At 45.3% G+C, this 21853-nt stretch overlaps 1 protein-coding gene across 1 annotated transcript in view; it reads right to left on the bottom strand.

Annotated features, from left to right (window-relative positions):
- Window positions 1-21613, bottom strand: part of LOC111978759 (protein kinase C epsilon type-like) — a 67853-nt gene extending 46240 nt beyond the window's left edge. The window contains exons 1-11 of the mRNA XM_070448724.1: window positions 21429-21613; window positions 18948-18982; window positions 18709-18803; window positions 18487-18616; window positions 17404-17543; window positions 15658-15748; window positions 15225-15442; window positions 13891-13938; window positions 13552-13644; window positions 13167-13259; window positions 6787-6857 (exon numbers count right to left, since the gene is read on the bottom strand). Of these exons, the coding sequence (XP_070304825.1) occupies window positions 6787-6857; window positions 13167-13259; window positions 13552-13644; window positions 13891-13938; window positions 15225-15442; window positions 15658-15748; window positions 17404-17543; window positions 18487-18616; window positions 18709-18803; window positions 18948-18982; window positions 21429-21550 (1136 nt within the window). The 5' untranslated portion in view covers window positions 21551-21613. The remainder of the gene's footprint in view (window positions 1-6786; window positions 6858-13166; window positions 13260-13551; window positions 13645-13890; window positions 13939-15224; window positions 15443-15657; window positions 15749-17403; window positions 17544-18486; window positions 18617-18708; window positions 18804-18947; window positions 18983-21428) is intronic.
- Window positions 21614-21853: the final 240 nt, after the last annotated feature.

Below are 21853 nucleotides of genomic sequence, written 5' to 3'. Positions count from 1 at the left end.
CAATAGAGTGCCTTAGTGTAGGATGATACCTGGTCGTTCCAACCAATAGAGTGCCTATAGTGCCTATAGTGTAGGATGATAACGGGGTCGGTTAGCCAATAGAGTGCCTATAAGTGCCTATAGTGTTAGGATGATAACGGGTCGTTCCACCAATAGAGGTGCCTATAGTGCCTAAGTGTAGGATGGTACCGGGGTCCGTTACACCAATAGAGTGCCTATAGTGCCTATCAGTGTAGGATGAATACCTGGTCGTTCTCCACCAATAGAGTGCCTATAGTGTAGGATGATAACCTGGATCGTATTCCAACAAGTAGAGTGCCTATAGTGTAGATGATAACCGGAGTCGTTCCACCAAGTGAGTGCGTACTAGTGTAAGGGATGAATAACCTTGGTCACGTTGTTCCACCAATAGAGTGGCTTAGTGTAGTTTGATGATAACCCAGGGTCGTTCCACATAAGAGTGCCTATAGCTGCCTATAGTGTATGGATGATAATTACCTAGTTGGGGTGCGTGCGGTCCCAGGCCAATTAGAGTGGAATAACGACCTAGTGTGCGCGCCACCACGTGGAGGTTACCTGCGCGTCATTCACTCAGCGTCTAATTAGCGCTGCCGACCACGACCACGCGTTATCCTTATCCATGGCTTAACCTATACGGCACTTAGGCATCTATTGGGAACGACCCGGTTATCATCCTAATCACTATTAGCCCCGCCGACGCCTCCCATCTATTAAGGGTGAACCTGACACGCCCCCCAACCTAAGGGTTGTCTCTAGTCCGCCATTCCACGGTACACCTTATGCCCTTCTTATGTCTCGCGCGTGGAACGACCGGTTATCACTCACTCATAGGCATCTATTAGCACTCTATTAGGTGCAACCGAGTCGGTTTGCATCCTACACTATAGGGACTCCCCAGAATATATATAGATCATTCCACTGGAGTGGGTAAACACTGCCGCACACTCAGGGCTTGGTAACTCACTCCCTAAGCACCTATAGCACTAACTTAGACGAGCTCTATTATCTCGGTGTAATACACACCACTGCGACCGGATTTACTCTAACATATAAGGGCAACTAATAGCACTCCCACCTATGGATTAAACCTTTGGCCGCCTGCCACGAGGATTTTCTGCCCGCCCGATCACTAGGTCGTGCCTTGTCCAGCTCCACACAGGTTTACCTGCGCCCCACTAGGTAACCCTGCCGCCCACTATGGATAATACCTGCCGCGCCACTACAGGCCTAATGTACGGCCACCACTACGTATACTCTGTCGGGCACTTAGGGTTTTTGGACCATGCCAGCCCGGACCCCACCGTGAGGTTTATAAACCTGCCTGCCCACACTATGCTCTACCTGCTAGCCCAACTATTGAGTATTGACCTGCGCCCCACCATAAGGTAACCTTGCACGGCCTCTCACTTATCGTGATGGAGTATCAGCTAGCCGCCCCCAGACTAGGGTTTACTGCGCAATCCCACTAGCATGTTAACCCCTGTTCCCGTCACGGGCACTCCCTTAATGTTGTGAGTATCTGGCCGACACAAAGGCTGAACCTCGGTGTTTACCGTCCCACCATCCTTAACAACACCTCTGCCGCCATCCAACTAGGTTGCTAGCGCCTCCCTAAAGTGTTACTGCCGCCCCACTTAGGTGTGACGACTCCAGCCAACCAGACTAGCGCTTACCCTCCGGCCCCAGCTAGGTTACCTTTTTGCCGCCCACTAGGTACCTATCCTACTGCCCCCACTAGTTAACCTTGCCCAGCCCCACTAGGTTATTACCTGCCGGCGCACTAGCGTTTTACCTGCCGCACCTTATTTTGTGTAGCTGCGGTGCCACGCCGACTAAGTCGACGCTGCTGCTTGACCTTCCACTAAGTGCTACTCCTAACTCGCCCTGCCATACCATATTTAAGAGCTCACTTCATAACAAACATGTTGTTACACGTTAATACGACGGTACCTTATTGGCATTATTGTCAGGTGAGTTAGGTGTAGAGAGCGCACAATGATCAACATGGTGGATTATTCATACTGTATAACATTCTATACCTTCCCTACTGTTCAGTTACATAACAACACGCGAGGTGAACATTTGTTTTGATCACATTATATACTCAGCAATAAATAAATCACACGCGTCAGCAAAAGGCGGCCTAATTTGTGGAACGACGCCAAACATTATGTATACGGAACCCACTTGGCATGAAGCACGACAAGGTTTCATCGTGCTGTTGGGATTAGAGTACTGGGGTTTTTAGGATTTTATCTATATAGTATTTTGGAAAAAAGCATAAACGCGTGAAAACGACAGTATGGAAAATGAAGCATTGGTATTGATGATCAACATATTGTTTCATAATAAACCTTGTCTCTCTCTAGACGACACACAGTTTGTCGAATGCACAGAGCAACACATCTTACCTTAAGGTTGTCTAGGTGACAGGAATGGGTTGTGTTGTGTGTTGGCATTCGTTGCAAGGATAATTGTCATAAGAGGGTCCTGATTCTACTAAGGATATGATGTGTAATTCCATAATGCTAATATTGTTTCCTCTCCTGCCCCCCTCCCATTCCACACTCATCCCACAATATGAGAACAGGAAACAATATGGCTTTTGCGATTTCTTCAATCATTGGATACCGTCATTCGCTTAGACCATGAACCTCCCGCTTCACTGCTGTGCCTTTTATGTAAACATTTGATGTTCCACCAATCAAATTATTAGAAAAATTATGTTCCTATAGTCTATAAAAGGGGCTGCGTCTCATGGCGGACCTTATTCCCTTATTATGATGCAGCTCACTTTAGACGAAGTGTGCACTATATAGGGTGAATAGGTTAACTATGCTTGGGGAATAGACACTATGTACTGTAGGGAATAGGTTGCATTCATGTGGGAATAGGTGGCTCATTTGGGGATGAGGGCCCTCTGGTAGAGAGTGGTTGGGTGAGCAGGAGCTGAAAGGGTTGTTGAATTAAATACAACTAAACCAAACACGAAGGCCTCCAACCTACAGGATTTAAGCATCATGATCATATTGTCAAGGCCAGCGAGAGGGAAGGCCCTCGCGAGAGGAATATCAGTTTTTGATAGACGCCAGGTGAGACATCAGAAGCATGTTGGAATGAATGTAACAAAACGTTGAATTCATAATATCTCTGTCAGCGATACTAACTGTATAATTGTGCTTCGTCTCAATGCACCTTGTCTTCTCTTGTGTGCTGGTTGCTCAGTCTTAATGCACTTCGCCTGTATCATCTCATAGTCGTCTCTGCTCTGTCTGCTTTCATTCTGTTCACTCACTCTCTTCTCTTCCTCTATACCTATGTCTCTGTCCTAATCTGTTGCAGTGTCATCCCTGTCGCTCTTTCTCTCGTGATGTGCCTATGCTACAGTGCATTCATAAAGTATTAAGACCCTTTACTTTTTTACATTTTGTTACATTACAGCCTATTCTAAATGGGTTAAATCGTTGTTCCCCTCTCAATCTACAACACAATACCCCATAATGACAAGAAAAAACGAGTTTTAGAAATTTTGCCAAATGTATTAAAAAAAAAAACTGAAATATAAAATTTACATAAGATATTCAGACCTTTATCCATACTTTGTTGAAGCACCTTTGGCAGCAATTACAGCCTCGAGTCTTCTTGGTATTACACTACAACTTGCAGACCTATATTTGGGGAGTTTCTTCCCATTCTTCTTGCAGATCCTCTCAAGCTCTGTCAGGTTGGATTGGGGTAGGGTCGCTCGCTATCGGTACTTTTCAGGTTTTACAGACGTATATCTCTACGTATCGGGTTAGTCTGGCTGCTCTTCTCTCCAACTCACTCACTTTAGTCTTCTCGTCTTCGTTGTGTGGCTGCGGACCACATTCTCATGCGCGTCCACAATTTGCACAGTTAGCAATGGCTACTGTATATCATCAGAGCAAGCATGGCCTGCTGATATGGGATTTTCTGTCTTGGTCGTTCGTTATGTGCGCTCTGGTGAGGTGTCGTATGGGTGTGTGTGTGAATGTGTGTGGTGGATGCACTGTGATGTCCGCCTAGTGTGCTGTGTGTGGTGCATGTTGTTGGTGTGTAAGTAGTGCTGTGATATGATGTGTAGTGTGCTGATGCTGTGATGCTGTGTGTGTTTGAGTGTGCTCGCGTGTTTATGTATGCTTTTGCCTTGATCCTGTATCTAGTTGCTCTTCGATCGTCGGCTGCTGACATAAACACATTCGCTCACGCTAGCTGATGGATGTCGTGCTGTGATGTGTGTGTAGGCTGATAGATGTTTTGTGTCGTTGTCTGACCTGTACGTGGCAAGCGATGTTTGGTGTACGTGGAGCTGGTCCCATGGTGGCATTGGTAACTTCACGGATTTTCACTGGACTGCGCTGGCTCCATACAACAAGCAGCACTCGATGTATCGACCACTTGCAGAACTTTCACACAGCCACAAATAGAAGATGGTCACGATAATTCGTTGGAATTTCTCTACTCCCCAGACCACCAGATGATATTCTATCGGTTCTCAGGTTCAAAAAGACACATCGGTAAAGGTAATATATGTTGATTAGTTTTTGGAAGCGTAGTATAATGCATTGAGAGCAACGTGTGCGAAGTGATCTGTTCGACTGATGTGTCAGTTTTCATGTAAAACATACTTATGTCATGACCCATTCTTGATATCCCACTGCATCTTAGGTCTTTAATCAACCATAGAGGAAGAAGATGAAGCCCTCATTTAGTTAATACCATTGTTAAGACCTTAAGTGTCATCGACTCAACGACTAACTAGTAAATATAGCGTTGGAATGAAATTAAGGGGTCTGCACTAGAAGCAGTTTTTTTATTGCCAGTGAGGTCGGCTCGTCACTAAGCATGCTTATCGCGTTAGAAGTAATAGGACGCAGAAAGGTGTGTACGATGTAAGTGCATAGAGTGTAGCAGTCGTCAGTGAGCATGAGAGTGTACTAACGCATGCATAGATGTGATGGTAGCTGAACTAGTTGTCCAGAGACTGTTCAAGGTTCGCCTTGAGGCAGCAGCGCGGGAGAGACGGGTACAGGTGTAGGCAGGTAATAGTGAGTGACGAGACTACTTATGGATCGGAAGGGAAGTTGCTCAGCAAGAAGAGCGAGGTCAGGTAGGGTGTCTCCTACAGCTTGGTCTAGGAAGCACGCGCCTTAGCAAGAGCTGGTGAGGGAGTACGAGGAGAGTGTGTAATCGAGAGTGGGAGAGCTACTTAAGGTCTGGAGAAGGACAAGACGAGAAGAGAGCTGAGAGAAGATGAGCGAGCAGAGGTGAGGGGATGAGATAAGATGTACCGGGTACGAAGAAAGATGTAGTGGAAAGGAGCACGAAAGTAGAGCTGGGATGCAGGATAAAGGTCGATTTCCTAGACCAAAAGTTGGTAGGGTGAGAAGCGCTCAACCACGATAGGAGGAGAAAAGAGAAAAGAGGTAGTGTAAGATAGGGAGAGAGCAGATCAAGACCCAATCCATGTGTACACCATTTGGTAAATACAACTCATATTTTCATGCTTATTTATTTTCCCTTTTGGTACTTTAACCATTTGTAACAGTTTGTTAAGAACACTGATTATACATAATTGAACATTTGTATGCTTATATCCTTTGGAAATTCTGTGAGTGTAATGTTTCTGTTAATTTTTATTTTATGTTCACTTTTGTATATTAATTCTACACTCACTTGCTATTGGCATGATTAACATATGTTTCCCATGCAATAACGACCTTCCTTGAATTGATTGAATTGAAGAGAGAGACGAGAGAGTGAGGATGAGAGAGGACGAGAGAAGAGAAGAGAAGAGAGAGAGAGAGAGAGACAGAGAGAGAGGAGAGAGAGAGAGAGAGAGAGAGGAGAGGAGAGAGAGAAGAGAGAGAGAGAGAGAGAGAGAGAGAGAGAGAGAGAGAGAAGAGAGAAGAGAGAGAGAGAAGGAGAGAGAGAGAGAGAGGAGAGAGAAGAGAAAGAGAGAGAGGCAGAGAGAGAGTGCAGAGAGAGAGAGAGAGAGAGCGACTAACAGCGCTTCAATAAGACTGCTAGAATTACAGCACATCCAACACTTACTAACCTCCTTTGGATGATCGATTCGACAACTGTTCATTATTGGATGCTATGAAAAGACACAGCATAGCTGCCACCTAGTTCTTGGAACTTCCTCTTTCACCTTTGTTCTCGTCTCTATTCCCATCATTCTCTCTTAAAGGCACTCAGTGGGATGAATGGCCTTCTCTAAGGTCCTTTGCATGGGCCTGGAGCCTGACTCTGGGTTGGACGGGTGACTTGCGCGAAGCCTCCAACGAGCTACCGTTTGATTCTAACGTTTTAGCTCCATTTCTACATTTGTGGCGGTTGATTGATGTGATCTCACCTCTGATCCTGTAGACTGTGAGACAAGTCAAATTAGGGAAGCCTCGCATCACTCCAATATCACAAGTCGCATTCGCTGCAGGAGTAACTGACAATGGATCACACCTTCTACACAACGAACGCAAAGAGGGCACACACACAGCACCACAGGGGCACACACACAGGGGGTTGTCACTTACACCACATTTGGTCTGGAAGCAGCAAAGACGAACCTGGGTCGGTAGGGGTGTACATCCTAAACCTGGTCAGGAAGCAGCAAAGAAGCAGGTCAGGTGGGGTGTCACTCTCTACAACTTGATATGGAAGCAGTCAGAAGAGCTGGGTCAGGTAGGGGTTTTTCCTACTTGGTGAAGCAGCAGAAGAGCTGGTCAGGTAGGGGGTTCTCACCTTGGCTCATGGAAGCTGCAGAAGAGCTGGGTCAGGTAGGGGTGTTCTAGGCCAGGGCAGGATGCTTTTCTCTGTCAGGGTACAGTCACCACAATCATCATCCTGCAGGATACAGCTTTCTTCAACACTTCACGCATAACACTTTCAATCTGTCCTTTCACTCGCTCAGACCCAGCATCAACACTACAGGGAAGAACCAGCAGACGGTTACATATCATGCACACGCAAGCACATAAACGCAGGCACAACACAATACAACATCACCCACACACACACACACACACAACCAACGAACACACAACCACAAAACACACACAATAAGTCCACACATCATATCCTGTAATGAGAAAGATAAGCTGCACAGCAGATGATCGTTGGGCAGAACGCGTACTCATGTCCTTCATTTGTTGTGATTGAGACTGTTCCATGACTGGAGAGTCTTCCAATTCAACTGATTGAAATTGTGTGTTCTATCTTAGTAATTTGTATGTCACTCCTACGAGCTCAAACCGATCGCTCATAACAATGAACTAAGTGCTACTACTGTTGGTTCGAATGTTTGTCTCATCAGGGACATACCGTTTCGTTAAACACTGTGGCGTTATGCTCACATCCAAGTGGGGTCCCTCTCTTAAGGCTCACTGTAGGCCTCACCTTCTCACCACCATAGACATCTCCTCCGACTCGACTCCCGCCATTACTGGCTAGACCCAGCAACTAAGCGGTTGAACGTGGGAAACATGTGTTATAGTGTAGTAGTAAGTCTTATACTTCGAAGATCGCAAACAGATTCAGGGAGACTTCATTTCTGGCGCATGGGTGGGATGAGTTACCACAAGCAAGGTAGTGAGACAAAGACGATACTATGCTGTCACAACAGTACAGCACAGGATCTCCCCAATCGGCAGCTATCAGCTTCCATTCAACGTCTGGCAATTTAATTAGTGAAATACCGCGATGTTGAGTAATAGACCGCACATAGAGTTCGTTGTGGCGATTCTACACACTGGACACACGAAAAAAGTTGGTTAATAGCTTCTGCGAACCAGAACACAGAAAGCTTCTCCGATACTGGGAGACGGGACAGCCAAACAGAACCACAGACCATGTACATGTGAGAAACAGATTCTCAGTACTCCATGAACAGAGGCAAGGATACAGAACAGAATCTCCACTAAGCATAAAGAGTACGACCTTTTTATATCAAAAGTGAGCGGACCAGACAAAGATACATGTCGCATACGGAACTAGTGACAGAATACTCCATTATTTGGAGTTCTACGTGAACATAGGGCACTGGTTTACAGTTCAATGTTATACCAGACAAGTAGTTTTTTTTTTTTTTTTTTTTTTTTTTTTTTTTTTTTTTTTTTTTTTTTTTTTTTTTTTTTTTTTTTTTTTTTTTTTTTGGTTTACTATTTTTTTGTGAGGACTTTTTGGAACTCACAAGTATAGTAAACGTTTGTAAACATACACCACACACATACACCTGCTATCTGTGTGATTTGTATACTTTAACTTTGAGTGTGCATCCTTGTCGAACAAACGTTTGTTTGCCAAGGGTTTCAACACAAAGAGAGGCGGACTTGTATTCTTATAACAATAGACTCGTAGAATAATCCAGTACATTGTATGTTGTCCTTAAGGTCACTCATTAGGGTTGGAAATGGAGAGTACATTACTGGAAAACGTTCTAATTTACCAGTAAACGACCACAAGTTGTGTATGTTTCAAGGATTTTTTTGTAATCTTTGTCATCATTTTGTATCACAAGACATCTAATAGTGGCCTTTTTAGGTACTTCAGCCATCTGGCTAATGTTTCTCTGGCCTCTGTGTGGCTTAACACATGCAATAATAATATTAAATAACTGATGACATGATTTTTAAATTAAAAAAATGTAGTGGCAAAGCTGCGAAATGTTATCTAAATATAAACCATAAACTTTGGGGCTCCCAAGTGGGCAACCGGGTCTAAGAACTGCATCTCAGTCGCTAGAGGCGTCACTACCAGGACCCTGGTCGATTCCAGGCTATATCACAACCGCCGGATGGAGTCCCATAGGGCGGCGCACAATTGGCCCAGCGTCGTCAGGTTATGGTTTAACCAGGTAGTCCGTCATTGTAAATAAGTATTTGGTTCTTAAACTGTCTGTCTAGTTGAAAAAAAGGTAAATATATTCAAACATAAAAAAACTTTGTGAACACCATTGGAGTTTTAATATGAGGGTTTCAGCATGAAGATTATCTTTTAAGTTTTTCACCACACACTTGTATTTAATTTTCCACGTATTTGTTGTCATTGTTGATTAGATTGTTTTTTTTTATTAATTAGGACATTTTCTCTTGAACCATATGGTCCTATCTACTAGAAACTCATGGACAATTTGGACACAAATATAAAAAACATTTGAGAGAGAGAATGGAGAGAGAGATGGGGTCATGATTCCTGGATGTAAAGAGAGATTTGCTCAGAAAAGGCAGTTTGTTTTTGATTCCCCAGAACACCAAAGAAATGTCTTGCAGCTAACGAACGATCCTTAGAAAAAACACTCTCTCCTGCTGGGGATGTTGACAGCTTTCTTTGTAATGTTTGTGTCGTGGTCTGTCTGTGCTCTGTGTGTGTGTGTGTGTGTGTGTGTGTGTGCGTGTGTTGTGGTGTTGTGTGTGTGTGTTGTTCGTGTCCTTGTGTGGTTGTTGATTTGTGTGTTGTGGTGTGTTGTGTGTGTGTGTGTGTGGCATGTTGTTTGTTGTAGTGTGGTGTGTGTGTGTGTGTGTGTGTGTGTGTATGTGTGTGTGTGTTGTGTGTGATGTGTGTGTGTCTCGAGTGTGTGAGTTTGTGTCTTGTGTGTATATGAGTGTGTGTGTGTCTGTGTGTGTTCTGTGTGTGAGTGTGTGAAGATGTTTTCGTGTGATTTAATTACACTGTCTTTGCCACTGTTTGGCAGTGTGTGTTAATGTTGTGTGCGTGTGTGCGTGTGTCCTGTGTGTCTGTTGCGTGTGTGTGATGATCCTCTGGCCGGTGAGTATGTGGTAAGTGAGTGGGGTGTCAGCCTGATGTTCTGGGCTTAGGACAACACATTCTAGAGCTGTGGTCAGCACCACACAATCCGCTCTTCACTGAAATGATAAATGATAATGCTAATGCTTGTGTAAAACATGGAATGAAACCATTCCATGACCATACCGACCTTACCATTCCCTTTCTTTTGTAATTGTTAAGAACATATCCTCTTGAAAAGATTTGTTTTATTCATTATGGATTGTGTGTGTTGTCTGTGAGTGCGTTGTGTCTGTGAGTGTGTGTGTGTGTGTGTGTGTGGTGTGTGTGTGTGTGTGTGTGTTGTGTTGTGTGTGTGTGTGTGTGTGGGTGGTGTGTGTGTGTGTGTTTGGTGTTGTTGTGTGTGGTTGTGTGTGTGATGTGTGTGTGTGTCGTTACATAAGAGCACTGTTCAGCTGTGATCCTTCTTGCAACTGTTATGGTGGGGTGACCCACGACAGGCCATGTCTGACACACACCACAAACCGCAGACACACACACACAGACAAACAACAGACACACACAGACAGGCCCATATTGTTGGGTCCTGGCGCCCATCTTGAATTTTCTCTAATTGTGTCTGCGAATGGAAACTATTATCCTGTACATTTCTAATTAGAAGCACGAAATTATTACATTTGATTGGGTGGGACTTGCTGTGACTCGGGGCACATTTAAAACATAACTATTTTCAGCATCCCTGTTTCAATTCGCGTTTCAGAAAGAGAATAGTGCCCTGAGCTGGACTGCTAGACAAATCCTTCAAGCTTAGAAAAAATACTTTCAATAACTGTTCAGAGAGTTGTATGGGCTTTAATGAAATCTTGAGACACTAAAATTGCTAAATTGATCAATGTCCTAAATTGATAATGTCAAAGACAGAGACAACATTAAGTTTAACTGGACACGAACATTAGTTCTACTGGACAACGTCTTACTAGAGGACAGACTGGGAGGCAAGGCAGATACCCCTCTCTGATAAACACACAATATATAGCCACATTAAGTGGAAGAGGCGTAGCAGACTGCAGCCACAGCTGCAGCACCATGAGCCAGTTTAATTGCTACCACATTCCCCAGTTTAAAATGTAATAGCTTTACCACATTTCACAGTTCACTTAAGCTCCACTTTACAGTTACATGTAAAATAATGCTTACCACATTTACACCACCACTGTTTACACTGTAATAATGCTTTACCACATTGCACCCCAGTTTTACACTCGTTATAATGTTACCCACATTCACACCCGTTTACACACTGTATAATGCTTTACCACATTTCACCCCGTTTAAACTGTAATAATGCGCTTTACCACATTTCAACCAGTTTACACTGTAATAATGCCTTTACCAACTTTCACCCGTTACACGTTAATAATGCTTGACCAACATTTCACCCCAGTTTAGCACTTAATAATGCTTGTACCACATTTCAACCCCAGTTTACACTGTAATAATGCTTTACCACATTTCACCCGTTGCACTGTATGCTTGCATTTACATTTAACTGTATAATGCCCCATTTCTACCGTTACATTTAAGCTACCAACATGCAGTTTACACTGTATAATTGCTTTACCACATTTCACCCCAGTTTACACTGTAATAATGCTTTACACATTTTCACCCCAGTTACACTGTATAACTGCTTTACCACATTCACCCCAGTTTACAATGTAATAATGCTCACCACATTTCACCCCAAGTTTACACTGTAATAAATCTCTTACGTGGAACGACCCGGTTATCATCCTACACTATAGGCACTCTATTGGTGGAACGACCCGGTTATCATCCTACACTATAGGCACTCTATTGGTGGAACAACCCGGTTATCATCCTATACCCCCTACAGTCAGTAACTATAGCCAGAGGAACATTTTTGAACGGGCTGTATTTGAATTACCATGTATTGAGTCCTGTTGTGTTCTTCAACTATGGTGTTATATTGCCACTTAGTGGCAATCATACCTAAATCCCAACCAGCAAAAATGCTGTCTATGGAGTGGTTCATAAGTGGTCATTCCAGTCAATGTACCTGTGTGTGTTTGTGGTGGTTTTTAACCCTAAGTTAGTTGGCAAGAAACAGACAAGTGAGTCAAGAAGGGGTCTGAGCATGCCAGTGTGTGTCTGTCATTCTGCCCACCTGCCAATCCAACTGTGAGTGTATTGTGTTTTTGTGTGTATGTACAGTGCATTCATAAAGTATTAAGACCCTTTCACTTTTTTTTACATTTTGTTACATTACAGCCTTATTCTAAAATGGGTTAAATCGGTTGTTCCCCTCATCAATCTACACACAATACCCCATAATGACAAGAAAAAAACGAGTTTTTAGAAATTTTTGCAAATGTATTAAAAATAAAAAACTGAAATATAACATTTACATAAGTATTCAGACCCTTTATCCAGTACTTTGTTGAAGCACCTTTGGCAGCAATTACAGCCTCGAGTCTTCTTGGGTATGACACTACAACCTTGGCAGACCTATATTTGGGGAGTTTCTCCCATTCTTCTCTGCAGATCCTCTCAAGCTCTGTCAGGTTGGATGGGGAGGGTCGCTGCACGGCTATTTTCAGGTCTCTACAGAGATATTAGATCGGGTTAAAGTCCTGGCTCTGGCTGGGCCACTCAGGGACATTCAGAGACTTGTCCCGAAGCCACTCCTGCGTTGTCTTGGCTGTGTGCTTAGGGTCGTTGTTCTGTTGGAAGGTGAACCTTCATCCCAGTCTGGAGCAGGTTTTAATCAAGGATCTATCTGTACTTTACTCCGTTCATCTTTCCCTTGATCCTGACTAGTCTCCCAGTCCCTGCTGCTGAAACACATCCGCACAGCATGATGCTGCCACCACCATGCTTCACCGTAAGGATGGTATTGGCCAGGTGATGAACGGTGCCTGGTTTCCTCCAGATGTGACACTTGGTATTCAGGCCAAAGAGTTCAATCTTGGATTCATCAGACCAGAGAATCTTGTTTCTCATGGTCTGAGAGTCCTTTAGGTGTATTTTGGCAAACTTCAAGTGGGCTGTCATGTGCCTTTTAACTTTATTGTGTATAGATTGATGAGGAAAAATGTTTATTTAATACATTTTATAATAAGGCTGCAACGTAACAAAATGTGGAAGAAGTTAAGGGGTCTGAAGACTTTCCGTGTGCACTGTATATGTGCGTGTGTGTGTGTGCATGTGTACGTCTGTGTGTGTACTCCTCTATGTGAGGTACTACTATTTGTCCCAACCTTATTCTGGAAGCAGCCGAAGAGCTGGGTCAGGTAGGGTTATTCCTACTTTGGTCTGGAAGCAGCAGAAGAGCTGGGTCAGGTAGGGGTGTTTCCTACCTTGGTCTGGAAGCAGCAGAAGAGCTGGGTGAGGTAGAGGGTTCCTACCTTGGTCTGGAAGCAGCAGAAGAGCTGGGTCAGGTAGGGTGTTTCCTACTTGGTGTGGAAGCAGCAGAATAGCTGGGTCAGGTAAGGTGTTTTCCTACCTTGGTGTGGAAGCAGCAGAATAGTGGGTCAGGTAGGGGTGTTTCTACCTTGGTCTGGAAGCAGCAGACGAGATGGTCAGGTAGGGTGTTTTTTACCTTGGTCTGGAGCAGCAGAAGAGCTGGTCAGGTAGGGTGTTCTACTTGGTCTGGAAGCAGCAGAAGAGCTGGGTCAGGTAGGGGTGTTTCCTACCTTGGTGTGGAAGCAGCAGATAGCTGGGTCAGGTAGGGATGTTTCCTACCTTGGTCTGGAAGCAGCAGAAGAGCTGGGTCAGGTAGGGTGTTTCCTCATTGGTGTGGAAGCAGCAGAAGAGCTGGGTCAGGTAAGGTGTTTCCTACTTGGTGTGGAAGAGCAGAAGAGCTGAGTCAGGTAGGGATGTTTCTACTTGGTTGGAAGCAGCAGAAGAGCTGAGTCAAGTAGGGATGTTTCCTACCTTGGTCTGGAAGCAGCAGAAGAGCTGGGTCAGGTAGGGTGTTTCCTACCTTGGTGTGGAAGCAGCAGAAGAGTGTGTGTCAGGTAGGGTGTTCCTACCTTGGTCTGGAAGCAGCAGAAGAGCTGGGTCAGGTAGGGTGTTTCCTACCTTGGTCTGGAAGCAGCAGAAGAGCTGGGTCAGGTAGGGTGTTTCTACCTTGGTGTGGAAGCAGCAGAAGAGCTGTGTCAGGTAGGGTGTTTCCTACTTGGTCTGGAAGCAGCAGACGAGATGCGTCAGGTAGGGTGTTTCCTACTTGGTCTGGAAGCAGCAGAAGAGCTGGGTCAGGTAGGGGTGTTCCTACCTTGGTATGGAAGCAGCAGAAGAGTGGGTCAGGTAGGGGTGTTTCCTACCTTGATTGGAAGCAGCAGAAGAGCTGGGTCAGGTAGGGGTTTTTCCTACTTGGTCTGGAGCAGCAGAAGAGCTGGGTCAGGTAGGGGGTTTTCCTACTTGGTCTGGAAGCAGCAGAAGAGCTGGGTCAGGTAGGGGTGTTTCCTAGCAGGGCCAGGATGCGTTTCTCTGTCAGGGTACAGTCACATACTCATCCTGCAGGATCACGTCTTTCTTCAACACTTCACAGCATACACTTCATCTGTCCTTTCAGCTAGCCAGCATCACCTACAGGGAACCGCAGAGGTTACATATCCATCACACGCAAGCACATAAAGCAGGCACACACATACAGAACCACACAACACAACAACACACACACACACACCCAACACACCACACACACAACACACCACACACACAACACACACAAACACAACACACACACTACTACTTGAAAAATCAAGCCACTGACTCATTTCTGCACTTGATTAATGAGAGGAAGAGCGACAGACAGACAGAAGATGTCAGACAGACAGATGTTAGACAGATAGTCGACGACAGATAGTCAGACAGACAGACAGACAGACAGACAGACAGACAGACGACAGACAGACAGACAGACAGACAGACAGATAGTCAGACAGACAGACGACAGACAGACAACAGACAGAAGACAGACAGACAGACAGACAGACAGACAGACAGACAGACAGACAGACAGACAGACAGACAGAGACTCAGACAGACAAAGAGACACAGAGAGAAAGAGAGAGAGACAGAAGACAGAGAGACAGAGAGACAGAGAGACAGACAGACAGACAGACGACAGACAGACAGACAGACAGACAGACAGACAGACAGACAGACAGACAGACAGACAGCAGATAGTCAGACAGATAGTCAGACAGACAGATGTCAGACAGACAGATAGTCAGACAGATAGTCAGACAACAGACGACGACAGACAGACAGACAGACAGACAGAAGACAGAACGCAGACAGACAGACAGAAGACAGAAGACAGACAGAGACTCGACAAGACAAAGAGACACAGAGAGAAAGAAGAGAAAGAAGAGCAGAACAGACAGACAGACAGACAGACAGTACTGTACCTTTCCGAAGCTGCCTTTGCCCAGGACCTTGATGAAGAGGAAGTCCTGCAGGGTCATCCTCTTGGTCTGGATGATCTTGAGTTCTCCGTTCTCCCGGGCCTCGCCCCCCTCTGAGCCCACCCCCACCCTGCTGGAAGAGGAGGACGAGGCTGACTTGTGTTCCTGTCCACGTTGCTCAAACGACAGCGCCTTGCGGATGTTCTCCAACTCTTTCAGGTCTGGGAGAGAAACCAGAGAGGTAAAGGAGTGATAAAAGTGTGTTCCTCTGTGTATGGGCAGGGGTGGAAATGAACAACAAATCACTCCCCGGAACCCTCCAATGCAGAATCCATGAATTCAATGTGAAAATGATTTTACTCCCTGAACCTGGGTGTCTGTGTGATGTCTGAAGTAAGTGGTCAGCATGTCCATTGTACTAAATGTGTGTGTGTACCTTGGTCACATGGGGAGGTGGGGGCTGATTTGGATCGGTCCTCCTCTGCCTGGGGGGTGCATGGCAACGGCTGCTGGGGTTCTTGGGTTATCTATGGAGAGCAAAATCATCATCATCACCATCATCATCTTCCTCCAATTCTTCTCCTTCTCTAACACATATCTACCACAGGGGTGTGAAACAACCAGACCCCTGAGTTTGACACCCCTGCTCTACCACATCTAGATGTTGGACTAATGGCACTTCAGCACTTAACATGAACATGTCGTATCAATCTATCCAGAATCATTCTAACCAGAATCATTATATCCATTATAATTCTATCCAGAATCATTCTAATCAGAATCATTATATCCATTTGTCACGACTTCTGCCGAAGTCGTTGCCTCTCCTTGTTCGGGCGGTGTTCGGCGGTCGACGTCACCGGCCTTCTAGCCATCATCGATCCATTTTTCATTTTCCATTGGTTTTGTCTTGTCTTCCCACACACCTGTTGTCAATCCCATTCATTACCTATTGTGTATTTAACCCTCTGTTTCCCCTCATGTGTTTGTCAGAGATTGTTTTATGTCAAGTGTTGTTTCTGGGTGTATAGGTGCGCGACGGGTCCTCGTACCCATGTTTATTTTATGTATGTATATTTTCGTGTTTGGAGCATGTTAAGTGGACATTTATTAAAAGTCTCCATTTACACTCCGTCTAACTCTCCTGCGCCTGACTTCCCTGCCACCTATACACACGACCCTGACACCATTATAATTCTATACAGAATCATTCTAACCATAATCATTATATCCAATATAATTCTAACCAGAATCATTATATCCAGTATAATTCTATCCAGAATCATTCTAACCAGAATCATTCTAACCATAATCATTATATCCAGTATAATTCTAACCAGAATCATTCTAACCTGGGCAGGGGCAAGGGGTACGAGCAGGATTAGGGGGCAGGGGACATGTGCAGAAGGCAGTATTATATTCAGTCTAATTCTATCCAGCCTACATTCATGTAAATATCCTTTGCTTTTCTGATGTTGTTTTTAAATATGTGATTTGATCTGTGTGTATTGTGACTGCTGCTAAATGAATTGTCTCATTGAGGACATTCTGTACACATTTACTGAATCTGAATTCTCATCAATTGTTGCCCTTGCCTATACCCCTCGCCCCTCCCCCAGCCACCTAGCCCTCACCCCTGCCCATACTCCCTACCCCTGGCCATCCCCTGCCCATACACCCTACCCCTCTGCCCTGGCCGCTCTCCCTGCCCCTCTCCCTGTTCATACTCCCTGCCCCCTCCCTGTCCATACTCCCTACCCTGGCTCCATCCCCTGCCCATACACCCTACCCCTCTGCCCTGGCCCTCTCCCTGTCCATACTCCCTGCCCCTCTCCCTGTCCATACTCCCTACCCCTGGCCATCCCCTGCCCATACACCCTACCCCTCTGCCCTGGCCCTCTCCCTGCCCCTCTCCCTGTCCATACTCCCTACCCCTGGCCATCCCTGCACCTTACCCCTGCCCATACACCCTACCCCTCTGCCCTGCCCCTCTCCCTGTCCATACTCCCTACCCCTCGGCCCTGCCCCTGCCCATACCCCTGCCCATTACCCCTGCCCCCTACCCCTGCCTCCTCCCCACAACCCCTGCCTCTACCCCTGACCATAGCCCCTCGCTCTGCCCTCTGACCCTGCAGTGCCCCCTGATCCTGGCAGTGCCCCTGTCCATGGGTTGCCCTCCTACCTTTTTCCTCCTCTGGGCACTGCGGGAGTCTTGTCTGGTGGACCCCCAGGTCAGACAGGACCTTGGCGATGCCCTCGCGTCTACCCCACAGTTAGGAGCCACGTTACTTTCACAGCGTCTGTGTACATTCACCTTACAGACTGAGAGAGAGACCATGATTACATCCCACAGTTCATTCCCTTTACAGACTGAGAGAGAGACCATGATTACATCACATGTTCATTCACCTTACAGACTGAGAGAGAGACCATGATTACATCACATGTACATTCACCTTACAGACCGAGAGAGAGACCATGGTTACATCACATGTTCATTCCCTTTACAGACTGAGAGAGAGACCATGATTACATCACATGTTCATTCACCTTACAGACTGAGAGAGAGACCATGATTACATCACATGTTCATTCACCTTACAGACTGAGAGAGAGACCATTATTACATCACATGTTCATTCACCTTACAGACTGAGAAGAGAGACCATGGTTACATCACATGTTCATTCCCTTACAGACTGAGAGAGAGACCATGATTACATCACATGTTCATTCACCTTACAGACTGAGAGAGAACCATGATACATCACATTCATTCACCTTACAGACTGAGAGAAGAGACCAGTGGGTACATCACATGTTCATTCCTTTACAGGGACTGAGAGAGAGACCATGATTACATCACATGTTCATTCCCTTTACAGACTGACAGAGACCATGGTTACGGACTGAGAGAGACACCATGGTTACATCACATGTTCATTCCCCTTACAGACTGAGAGAGAGACCATGGTTACTGACTGAGAGAGACCATGGTTACAGACTGAGAGAGAGACCATGGTTACTGACTGACAGACACCATGGTTACAGACTGAGAGAGAGACCATGGTTACAGACTGAGAGAGAGACCATGCTATTGGAGTGCATTCTTCTTGACCAGTACAAAATGTTGTGAGAATGTACTATGTATGTGCTTGTCTGTGTGTAGTGGTGCATTTGTTTGTATAACTCAGTGTGTGTGTGTTTGTGTATGTGTGTGCGTGCGCCTGTGGGTATGTTTGTGCGTGTGTGTGTGCTGGCGTACCTTTGCATTGCAGCCCTTGTCTGAGCAGGCCCCACAGTAGCGATCCACAGTGGTCACAGAAGGTTAGGACTTTGAAGTTGTGAATTCCAAATTTATGAGGCATATTAACGCTGAACCGCTGGGATCCAACCTGCAGGGGGAGACAAAGAGCATTAACGATCACACAGTCACACCCTTAGATTGATTCACCTCATTATAACTCATATCTGGAATGATGCCTACCTCCTCTGGTGTGGTGTCCTCTTTGTCTTTCTTCATCCCAGCACATTTTGTGATGATGAGCTCGTGGCAGCGCTTATGGACTACACAAGTGCACACTAGGAGACAACAGACAACTAAGTCAATTACTTTCATTTCAACACGTTAGTTGAGTTATCTGTTAAGGCCCTATTATTTATAGAGCGATGGGAATACACATGGTGTGCAGATAGCTGTAACACAGACATAGATATGATGGTTACCTTGACACTGGTAGCCCTGTTTCCCAATCACACCCCTGTTGAGAGAGAGAAATAGTCACTCAATGCAACATACAGTCAGATTCAGAGTGTCTGTGGAATTGTAAGTTATTTCTTGGAATGAAGTGAAAATGTTTGGGCCCTCAAAGCTTTGTCATGTTCAACATGTATTTTTCTATGTTTTTGATTAAAGGCCCAATCTGGAATTTAAACAGCCTAACCCTGCTGTGCTGTAATGAATGGAAATTGAAGCATTGAACAACAGAAAGTTGAAGAGGTTCCTGAGCCGTAGCAGTGAGTTGTGCCACCTCTATAAGCTCTGTCACTGTGGCAATGGGGGGGGGGGGGTTAAATAGCCACAGCTGTGTGCTAACACTCTTTATCACCTCTGTCAGAGAAACAGGTTACATCATTATCACTCTGTTACACTTAGCGTCTGACAATGCTACAGTATACCACAGTCAGTTAGGGACTATCTAACAATACTACAGTATACTGCATCAGTTAGGGACTATCTAACAATGCTACAGTATACACAGTCAGTTAGGGACTATCTGACAATCTACAGTATACCACAGTCAGTTAGGGACTATCTGACAATGCTACAGTATACCACAGTCAGTTAGGACTATCTGACAATGCTACATATACCACAGTCAGTTAGGGACTATCTGACAATACTACAGTATACCGCAGTCAGTTAGACTATCTGACAATACTACATTATACCGCAGTCAGTTAGGGACTATCTGACAATGCTACAGTATACCACAGTCAGTTAGGGACTACTGACAATGCTACAGATATACCACAGTCATGTAGGGACTATCTGACAATACACAGTATACCGCAGTCAGTTAGGACATCTGACAATACTACATTATACCGCAGTCAGTTAGGGACTATCTGACAATGCTACAGTATACTGCAGTCAGTTAGGGACTATCTGACAATGCTACAGTATACCACAGCCAGTTAGGACTATCTGACAATGCTACAGTACCCACAGCCAGTTAGGGACTATCTGACAATGCTACAGTATACTGCAGTCAGTTAGGACTATCTGACAATGCTACAGTATACCACAGTCAGTTAGGGACTATCTGACAATGCTACAGTACACCACAGCCAGTTAGGGACTATCTGACAATGCTACAGTATACTGCAGTCAGTTAGGACTATCTGACAATGCTACAGTATACCACAGTCAGTTAGGGACTATCTGACAATGCTACAGTACACCACAGCCAGTTAGGGACTATCTGACAATACTACAGTATACTGCAGTCAGTTAGGGACTATCTGACAATGCTAAAGTATACTGCAGTCAGTTAGGGACTATCTGACAATGCTACAGTACACCACAGCCAGTTAGGGACTATTGACAATGCTACAGTACACCACAGCCAGTTAGGGACTATCTGACAATGCTACAGTACACCACAGCCAGTTAGGGACTATTTGACAATGCTACAGTACACCACAACCAGTTAGGACTATCTGACAATGCTACATACACACAGCCATTAGGGACTATCTGACAATGCTACAGTACACACAACCAGTTAGGACTATCTGACAATGCTACAGTACACCACAACCAGTTAGACTATCTGACAATGCTACAGTACACCACAACCAGTTAGGGACATCTGACAATGCTACAGTACACCACAGCCAGTTAGGGACTATCTGACAATGCTACAGTACACCACAGCCAGTTAGGGACTATCTGACAATGCTACAGTACACCACTAACCAGTTAGGGACTATCTGACAATGCTACAGTACACCACAACCAGTTAGGGACTATCTGACAATGCTACAGTATACCAACGCCAATCTCAGGTCAGATACTGAGTTGGTTCACTAGAGAGAAAGGGTTCACTATTAGAAGTGGATGTCAGTGGGAGACCATTGTGCACTACCATCAAGACTCATATCAGGAGATACTGTGTACTGTAACATCAACATGTAGGCAGGCAGTTCCCAGTTCTGCTCAGTTCAGACCAGGGCCCGTATGCACAAAGCCTCAGTGTAGGAGTGCTGATCTAGGATCAATTTCGCCTTTTAAATCATAATGAATTAGATTATATGGACAGGCTGGGACATGATCCTAGATCAGCACTCCTACTCTGAGATGCTTTGTGGCCTACGGGCCCAGATCAGACTCTTCTCACAGCCTTAAGACTCTGTGCCTCCTGGGTGTGCTCTGCAGTCATCTGTTAGGTCATAAGCCCTAGGAAGCAGTACTTGTCAGCTTGCAGCCTGAGCCATGAGTACTACAGATGTGTGCTTGTTTCATGTAGCTTGGTGCAAACAGGGAGCAGAGAACCGGCTGGATTCTCCAGGATAAAGCTTCCACTGTAATGGTTAGCCTAGGGGCTTTTCCCACTGTCTCCATGGAAACACTGACAGACAAGAGCTCAGACCGCCCATGACCACGCATAAAAAGGCTGACGTAGGCATGTTTGTGTCTCTCACCATATAAAGTCTCTGCAGTGGGAGCAGTAGGTAGGCTGCCGCAGGTAGGTGGCCATGAACTTGTGTCCGTTGACCTGATGGACCCTCCTTCGTACGGCACCCTGCCTCTTCCTAGGCCGCATGCGCTCCCGAAACACACGCTCCTCTGCATTCTCACTGGAGCCTGGAGCTGGAGAAGCACATTATTAGTATTCATATTTGATGTATCACTTCAGAATGGCACATGAAGAGACAGACGAGGAGGATGGTGCATTAATCTCCATATCAAATCTAATCAAATTGTATTTATAAACAACAGGTGTAGACTAACAGTGAAACGACGATAACATGGCTATATAAACAGGGTACCATTACAGAGTCAATGTGCAGGGGTAGAGTAGATAAATTGGCTTAAAACAGGGTATCATGTACAAGAGTAAGTGCAG

This window comes from Salvelinus sp. IW2-2015, linkage group LG18 (genome assembly GCF_002910315.2).
Source record: "Salvelinus sp. IW2-2015 linkage group LG18, ASM291031v2, whole genome shotgun sequence".
NCBI lineage: Eukaryota > Metazoa > Chordata > Actinopteri > Salmoniformes > Salmonidae > Salvelinus > Salvelinus sp. IW2-2015.
Note: the sequence above shows the minus strand (reverse complement) of the source record. Positions and strands in the feature narration are given on the sequence as shown.